General features: G+C 33.3%; 3 protein-coding genes across 4 annotated transcripts; all 3 read left to right on the forward strand.

The window, feature by feature from the left end:
* Positions 1–16: 16 nt before the first annotated feature.
* LOC114937531 (uncharacterized) lies at positions 17–1,915 on the forward strand. Its single transcript, XM_029311028.2, has 3 exons — positions 17–551; positions 1,002–1,596; positions 1,852–1,915. Exons 1-3 carry the CDS (start codon positions 94–96, stop codon positions 1,882–1,884), a joined length of 1,086 nt encoding a protein of 361 aa, XP_029166861.2. The 5' UTR covers positions 17–93; the 3' UTR covers positions 1,885–1,915.
* LOC114937532 (transmembrane protein 231-like) lies at positions 1,899–3,753 on the forward strand. The gene is made up of 5 exons (XM_029311030.2): positions 1,899–2,122; positions 2,204–2,367; positions 2,614–2,736; positions 2,810–3,020; positions 3,089–3,753. The coding sequence occupies exons 1-5, from the start codon at positions 1,984–1,986 to the stop codon at positions 3,349–3,351; spliced, it is 900 nt and encodes a 299-aa protein (XP_029166863.2). The 5' UTR covers positions 1,899–1,983; the 3' UTR covers positions 3,352–3,753.
* A 155-nt stretch (positions 3,754–3,908) lies between these two features.
* On the forward strand, positions 3,909–7,931 carry LOC146722264 (ubiquitin-conjugating enzyme E2Q-like protein 1). 2 transcript variants are annotated; one of them, XM_085485126.1, is made up of 4 exons: positions 3,909–3,997; positions 4,972–5,243; positions 5,430–5,846; positions 6,253–7,931. In XM_085485126.1, the coding sequence occupies exons 1-4, from the start codon at positions 3,994–3,996 to the stop codon at positions 6,379–6,381; spliced, it is 822 nt and encodes a 273-aa protein (XP_085341252.1). In that variant the 5' UTR covers positions 3,909–3,993; the 3' UTR covers positions 6,382–7,931. The 2 variants fall into 2 exon arrangements, with proteins under 2 accessions (XP_085341252.1, XP_085341253.1); XM_085485127.1 differs by having other exon boundaries at positions 3,912–3,997; positions 4,967–5,243.
* The last annotated feature ends 1,237 nt before the right edge of the window (positions 7,932–9,168 follow it).

The raw sequence follows: 9,168 nt of genomic DNA on the forward strand, positions 1-9,168 counted from the left end.
CTCATCCATTCATTCGCTCGCGCATTGTAAATGCGCCATTATAGTAAAAAAAGTGCATATCGTTTCGACTAATGTGAGTTTCCGGTGACTCCGATGAAATTGAAGGTTGAAAGCAGCGCGAAATGTCCGAGATTTAAAAGCAAAATGTCCGAGATTTCCGCGGATTCTACCGTCGAAGAGGATGATGAGGAACGAAAAGACTGCAGGCTAAGAAGAATAGCGAAGGTGTTATTCTGCTGCTTCAGACGCGATGACAGGTCAAACTCGAAGAGGATTGTCGAATACGACCCCGAAGAGTACGATTACATTGTCGAGAAGCTCGTGGTGAAGCGGGTGCCACTCGCGCTCTTCGCGATCCCAGCTGATCTGTCACAAATGTCAAAATCAGTTAATCGGCGCGGGCGACCTGGCGATGATGCGTCAACGACGCCGGATGACATCTCGCAATCGTCGTCCTTGTCCGCGTCCACGTTTAGCGGAAATCGCTCTACCGCAAATGTCATCGTGCAAGGAACGTGTCTCGCCTCGTCGACGAAGGTTGATAGAACTGGGTAAGGTTTTGCGGCGAATAAAGCCCTGCGTCCTGACACAAGCAAGCGAAATCTAAGGTTGGATAATAACCGATTTATTTCGCGGTAATTTTAATAATTTTCTCTCTTCGAGATCATCTTATTATTCTGCACCTGATAAAGCATCAATATGGCTGACATATATACATATTATAAAATATATAATAATATATCATAGTTTCTAAGAATTAAATATATTCTGAGGACCATCCATCTGATTTTTGGATATAAGTTAAATTTGATCTGATAGATAAGATATAAAATGTTTACGTGAACTAATTTATTTAAATTATTGTTATTTATTAAAAACTAATTTTTATTTAATATCAGTTTTATTATTAAGCATAAATATATAAAATTAAAGAAATTAATTTAATTGGACTATACATATAGATCCTATGAGTATACTTATGAAATATATTTTGTTCTTAGCTTGGACCGTCAAATAAAAGTCAAGAAACAGGGAATCCTGAGCAGATTCAGTGCTCTGCATGCGGACTTAAGGAAAGACAGACCAACCAGGAAATCATCGAATTTTTCGGAAAATAAACAGTCATTTACCAAGGACATTTCTATGGCGTCTAGTACGAGGACTGACATTTCTTCCAGGACCTCGGCGTCCTCCATGGTTGTCCAGGACAATGTTTCAACTCGAGATAATTCTCGTCACGAATCTGCTTTTGAGAGCGAAAGAAATGACAAATCACGAGGGAAAAAGGAGGACTTCTTGAGGCAATCGTGGAATCTTTCTACCGAGAAAGATCAGGAGAAATTCGGCCTTGGACGGAACCGGAGATACATAGTTTCCCCGTTTCGAGTGAGACGGGGTTCTCTTGATCTCACGAAACCGAAAAACATCACCGGAAATTTCGGCGTAGACGGGAAATCGCTGGCATATATTCAAGAATCCCTCGAGGATAAATCTTTGGAATCAGCGGAGGATTCGAAAGACCGCAATTTACAATCGAACCCAGCAGTCAGGTGGCGAATCACCATTAAACGCCGGCGCGCAAACGCGGATTCTGAGGTATAGGTCAAAAAACTTTCAGAAATGATGATACATAGATGCTTTTATCTTCTTTTTTCTGTGGGAGAACGATTGATTTATCGGTGATTCGCAAGAAACAAAACATTCTTAAAAATACTTTGATTCAATTCTGAAAAACTTATAAAGAGATTTGTACTCATAAAAAATTCTAATTTTATTATGCACCTTATCTTCTCAATAATTATCATGATTATTATATTTTATTATTACAAGAAAATATTTTCTCTTTTCAAGTCGCGTTCTCCAGAAAGGGAAATGCATCGGTGAGGATATATCCTCACATATGCCGTCAGCTGTCGTTCACCTGCCTCTATATTATGTTCTCGCATCTGTGGACGTTGCCGCGGCGACGAGTGTGGCATCATAATGGCAGCGATTGAAATATTTTCGAGCTCCGTCACTTACAAATACAAGAGCAGGATACATTCCTGTGCTTCGATCGTCGTCTTCGCGTTCATCGTGCTATCCTTGCTCACGCCTCTTTTTATAATCTACAATGCCGGGGGTAAAAATCGATGACTTTCACGTTACTGCTTTTGGAAAAAAAGTCGTGCGATAATAATCTTTGATTATATTAAAATTTCAGGCATTTGGATAAGAAATCGGATGCATGCGGAAACACCGGATGTGCATTTTGAGTATAAGTATCTGCTGCTCGCGGAAGTAGATTCTTACAAGGAGCCTATCGTGTGTTCCACTTTTGCGACATACAAGGAAAACGAGATCAAAGATCATTGTACACTAATCAAGGTATCTTTACTATTAAGCCAGAGGAACGATGTTAGAAATATAAGACTTGATTATATTAACTGTGCCACTTCTATAAATATTTTAGTCATTTAATTTTGAATTTTTGCTTCTAACACGAAGCAGTTTTATATATAATTTTTATTTTTTTATTACAGCATTTTATATATACATCTAGTTACTTATATTTATATTATTTGATTAGATAAAACTATGTATTTATATATTTATATTATTTTATATTTGCAGGTACGAGAGAACGACTTAAATGGCGATGGACAGAAGGATTCGTTAAAGTTTGAAGCTTACTTTTACACGGACAAACCAGTTAAATCTTTAAGACTCTTGTTGTTCTTCAATTTTCAGTTGAAGGTAGACTCGCGTGATTATACGCTGCTCATAAATGTTCTTCGAATTTGATGGCCTTTTTAATATTACTTTACAGCATCTCATTGAAGCGACGATAGAATCTATCGGTGTGTTCGATCAGGTGTTAAGTCATTTGGAGGTTCAAGAGATACGGTTCTTCGGTGATTTGGAATTAAGACAGAAAGGACTCTTGCGCAGCGAGGGCCTTTACAAGTCGTACAACCACAGCGTAGAACTGTCCGATTATTCTCTACCCGAACTGCTGTTGCACAATTTCAACCAAAAGTGTACGTATATTTAAAAAAAAATTCGTTTAACATAAAGACGTAAAATAATCTATATGTTTGTTCGATAGTTTCAGCCAGAATTACGAACGAACGAGTAACGTGGCGAAGCGGCTTCTCTAAAGATGAAGTAGTGGCCGTCATCGGTGAATTGTTTTATGCAGAAAACTTTATTTATTATCAACCGAGCGTGTGGGAGGAATTGAAATGGGCATGGATCCAATATATATCGTGCCTGCTTGTTTTCGCATATGTTGCTAAACATATTCTGGTGTTTCTATTCACCAACAAATACTTGAACACGTATATCGTAAGACCGTGGGCGAATATATAAATAAGCGATAAATGAATAAATGGAGTAAATTCCTGCCTGCGGTAAATAACTTCGCGTCTTGTGCGCATTCGAAAATTTTCCTGATATTTCTCTCGTGCAACGTTGTTTTTTTTTTAAACTTCAATAACATATTTGAAAAATTCGTAAAGTTTTGTATAAGAATTCGAAGTACAATCTATTTAATTGAAATGCATAATGTTAAAAACTTCAACATTTTAAAATACATATATATAATGTTAAGTATTTTCAAATTATATATATGAAATCTTTATAAATATCCTAAAATTTAAATAAAATATATGAGAGAAAAAGAAGGACTGGATGAAAGAAAGAAAAGAAACAGCGTTTGCCGCTCTTGCGCGCAACTATTAGTCATACAAATTAGATCGATAAAAGGAACCACGACTGTGGAAACCACTTCCACCCTATTCCACCCTCGATGGTAGCGCCAGGCATCTATATCGTTGACGTCGGCATCAACCCTTCGGGTGTTCTCGTGGCTGGCGTCGATTGGCGGCTCGATAAGGGTGGAGACTGCGCTATGTCCAGCGGTGATATCTTCGCCGTTCTCGTGTGTACGCAAACACAATAATCGCACGCTGGCAGTCTATCGGGCGTGAGCGATACACAATCGACGTCAAAATGGGTGAGTCTGATATGTAAGAGCGTGAATTAGTGGAAATCTGTGAAATTCGGCTCATCTGGATCGCTAAAAAAATTCTATGATAGACTTTGATAAATTAATTGATAGATTTCTTTGTAACAAACAGATAGACTTAAAAGAAAGCTGATCGACAAAAATTTGTTACACAGCAGGGAGGAATTTTCCAAGATCAATCATCGGGAACACTTTGTGCGACGTAGAATTCTAGCATCTGAAATATCGTCTCAGAGATGTTTTGTGAAGATTCATTTTTAATATTTTATTTTTATTCGAAATATTCGAAATTAATTTGGCGGGATAAATTCTTTTTTATCAAGTTTGCAAGATAAATATCTTTAAGATGTTAAAAAAATATTGTTATAATGCGGAGTAGTTGTCATACTATATTCAAGTAGTAATATTTATTTGCGCGTTTTATTTCGAGAAACTAATCGAGATAAGCTTTTTAATGTTATTATACAATAGATGTTACTGTTTTGTCTATTATATAATAGCATGTAATTATTTTTCTTAAAAAATGAAGTTTGGCCACAGAGACTAATGATTCAATTTTTATTTTTGCTAAGCAAAGGAAATTGGGAAACTCATCTTTCTGATGTATTAGTAATTATGTTTTATTAGTGAATTTAATCACTATCCTCTTTCAAGAATCTTATTTAAATTATTATGATGCCTTAAAAATCTCTCCTTCAAGTTTTTTTTACATGTAAATTTCTTTAATTTTTTTTACAATATCTACAAGAGTATGAAATCATGATTTTATATGCTCCAAATACTTATTGAAAATAAAAATATTTTGCTAGCTTTTTAAATCATAAAAAATGAACCAAGATAGAATTTCCCAAAGTTATGAAGCTATAAGAAATCTATTGTGGGGACTATATAGAAAAACTAATATAGAAATTATTACATGATACGTTATTATATTGTACTTTGTCATATTGAACGCAGAGTAGCGAGACACGGTGGAGTAGCGGCACGGTATTTAACCATGTCCACGAAATCAAAGGAGAAGGTCGTAGCCGCCATCCGGAAGCTCTTCCGATCTTCTGAGAAGATTGCGGAGCCGGAAGGAGCCAGCGGCTCGACCAATTCGCCGTCAAGGAGACTCCTAAGTCGTCATCATCGTCCAGACATCGTCACTCCAGCAGATGTTCCGATACCAGAAAATCCAGATCCCATGCACGTCGATCGTAATTGTTTCTTCAAGATGAAAAAGTCCGCAAAGGTGCGTAGAGTTTCTGATTGATTCGGTGAATAGATCTCAAAGAGATTTGATAAATTAATGTTTGTTGATTCTTTTCTCGAATGGATAATCTTGATAGCTAGATGAAATAAATAGTCCTTGATTCTATGTAATCATTCTTGGTTTTTGAATATCTTCAAATATTTCAAATCAAATCTGCTTGTACAGGACAATAACGAATGTAAGGCCGCCAGCGACAAGGATGTCGGTCTACGTCGACTGATGAAGGAATTCAACAGGATTCAAAGAGCACAACGTCACGGCGATTCGGCCTTCACCGCCGAACTCGTCAACGACAACGTCTTCGAGTGGTCTGTCCGATTGCACAAGATCGATCCGGATAGCAAACTAGCGGCCGACATGCGTGAACTGAAGATACCTCATATATTGTTGAATGTGATCTTCCCGAAGGAATTCCCGTTCGCGCCACCTTTCATGAGAGTGATCTCGCCAAGGATCGAGCAGGGCTTTGTCATGCACGGCGGTGCTATTTGCATGGAACTTCTCACACCGAGAGGATGGTGCTGCGCATATAGTGTCGAATCGATGATCATGCAATTCGCGGCCAGTGTTGTGAAGGGACAGGTGAGCATTGTTTCGAGTTGCATCGAATAGTTCATCCTGTCAGGCATAATATATTTTCATAATGTATGATTACATTGAGTAAATATGAGAGTACAATATGATAATGTGTATCATGTGATCATTTCTATATTAGTCTTATATATATTCTATATTAGTTAAAAAATTATCTGTTTAATTTAGTTTATTAATATTAGTTATATATTATAATTATATAATATTATTTTAATTTTATTTATTGATTTAATAATATATATAATATATAATAATATTAATATAATATTAATATAATATTAATATATAATAATATTAATATTAGTAACTGAAAACGTTTGTAATGTTTGTATATAGTATTTCTCATTGTCAGAAAAAGATTTCTCATATTAATGCTTTTATTTCCGTGTGGCAGGCACAAGTGTCGAGGAAGTCGAAGCCCAATAAAGAGTACAATCGACAATTGGCCGAGGAGACATTCAAGAATCTGGTGAAAACGCACGAGAAATACGGCTGGGTGACGCCACCACTCGCTGAAGGCTGATCTTATTGTTAGAATACAATTATCATCCAAAGCTGGAAGAGGTCCGCGTTTCTTGTTTAAAAAGGTGCGCACGAACCGACATGATTCTTTATGATTTCTGATTTTTCCGGAAACGCCGACAATGATTTTTTTCTGTTTCCGTTCAGGAAGCTCACGTGTAATTTCGTTATCGCGAATATACACATTCAGTCAGAAAGGAATTCATCAAATTCGTCGAGTGAACGAGAAACTTACGTAGTTTTCTTTGCATTTTCACGCATTTTTCTCTTTCTCTTTAATCGCAAGAATACTTTTGACTGTGTTTCTGCCAAAGATAAAACTTTGAAAAGAAATTTTTTTGAAAATTTCAAAACTTTAAATCCCTGTGTTTATACAACTACGCCAAATTAGTTATTAAGACGAATATAACATCGTTATAATGTTATAATGTTATCTGCGCTTGTCAAATCGTCACAAGAAAATATCAGAAGCTCATAACAAAGTACTTTGTTTCATTCAACATAAATATAGAAGAAATGAGAAAGATTGCTCAATAATGTATACTGAATTGTTAAATGCGCTCGATTATATATATATATATATATATATATATATATATATATATATATATGTATATATATATAATTGAAAAGTCGATGAAATATGTAAATATAAACAACGAAAATAGTAGACATAGCATTACTTGTTTTTTCGCTTTTGTTTAATTTCCAGTTTGTATCAATAATTTAAGAAGAAAGACACTTATGCATGAAAATTTTTTCCGGAAACAGAAATCTTGATTATGAGCTTCTACACATATATAAAATATAAGCATATTTCTCTTTTTTTAATACTATCCGTATTATATGATTTTTGATGTTTTTTTATCCAATTAATCGCAAAAGTTATTGTACGTTATATATATGATTATATTATGTTGGACATATATCTGTATGTGCCAAATAAATATATAATTAGTTCGAAATTTATTAATGTCTCTTCGCAAAACTTTAAATTAAAATATAATCGCGAAGGTTCGCGCGACCATCTAAACGCAAGAATTAACACATGTGGCAAAGCTCTAGATAACAAGAGACTCTTAATTGTCCAAACAGTCGACTTTAATGTGATGAGAAATAATATTTGTACAAGATTTTGACAAGTAAAAATGAAGGAAGAGTGAGATAAAAGTTAAATACAAATAAAATATTTACATATATATATATATTATATATATATATATATATATATATATATGAGAAACCGTTATTATAAAATCTTTTAGGCGTTTACGTTAACAGTACTTTTGGCCTATATATTTACTGTACACTTACAGAAGTTCAACGAGACTAGGCATACTGTATTTTTTTTCATCAGCCAAATTATCATATGCTATATTTAAAAATTTTGATAAAAACAAACAAGAAAATACAATACAAATCTTTTTTATTTCCGTTAGCAGCTTATTTATATAAATTATTATAAATTATAATTCCAAGTTATATTTTAAAGCGATTTTTTCACAAACATTTTATCAAATCTGTTGGAATAAAAATTGCTATATTGAAAAACGTTGTTATATTTCTTAAAATCTCCCTTAATTAATATTAATAAAACGCTAAGACATTTGTTTTTTATTTATTTATGATATCTAAATATGTTCTTGTCAATGTATAAAATTATAATTATATAATATAATATATATAATTATATAAAATGTAAAATTTATTGATAAATATAAATATTCAATGTCATTTTTAATTTAAAGTTGTAAATTTTTCATTTGAAAGTATCACTTAATTTGTAAAAAATTATTTAGCATTATTTAATTTAAAACAGATTATATTTTTTATATGGCTCTTTTGATACTCGAAGAATCGTCTGAATTAATAGGAGAATATATTTTGCGAAGAGGTAATAGGTAGTAGCGCAGCAAAATACGTCTTTTAATGGTTGAAAATTCATCTGAGTTAATAGGAGAATATATTGTGTGAAGAGGTCGTTATTAGGAGAATATATTTGCAAAGAGGTAAAGTTAATAATGGTTGTCGGTAATTACGATGGTAACTTACCAACGTGGACAATTTACCAACCGAAATTGACAATTTACCGACCGTCATTGACATACCTCTTCGCAAATATATTCTCCTAATAACGACCTCTTCACACAATATATTCTCCTATTAACTCAGATAAATTTTCAACCATTAAAAAACGTATTTTGCTGCGCTACTACCTATTACCTCTTTGCAAAATATATTCTCCTATTAACTCGGATAAATTTTTAGTCCGAAAAATTGTCTAAGTTAATAGGAGAATATATTTTGCGAAGAGGTAGCAGATAGTAGCGCAGCAAAATAATGTCCGAAAATTCATCTAAATTAATAGGAGAATATATTTTGCGAAGAGGTAGCAGATAGTAGCGTAGCAAAATAATGTCCGAAAATTCGTCTAAATTAATAGGAGAATATATTTTGCGAAGAGGTCGTTATTAGAAGCATATATTTGTGAAGAGGTCGACGATTTCTTGAGCATATTAAAAGACACATTATTGAAATGTATTATTAATCTAACCTTTTGGCAAAATATATATTTTTTAGTAATGATGATCAAATGATTCTTCGAGAGTATTAAAAGATCGATATAAGAAATATAATCTGTTTTAGAGTAAATAATGCTAAATAATTTTTATAAATTAAATGATACTTTTAAATGAAAAATTTACAATTTTACATTAAAAATGATATGAATATTTATTTTATCAATAAAATTTACATTTTATGTAATTATATAATATATATTTTATAT

This window comes from Nylanderia fulva, unplaced genomic scaffold (genome assembly GCF_048542155.1).
Source record: "Nylanderia fulva isolate GAGA-0341 unplaced genomic scaffold, ASM4854215v1 Scaffold34, whole genome shotgun sequence".
Taxonomy (NCBI): domain Eukaryota; kingdom Metazoa; phylum Arthropoda; class Insecta; order Hymenoptera; family Formicidae; genus Nylanderia; species Nylanderia fulva.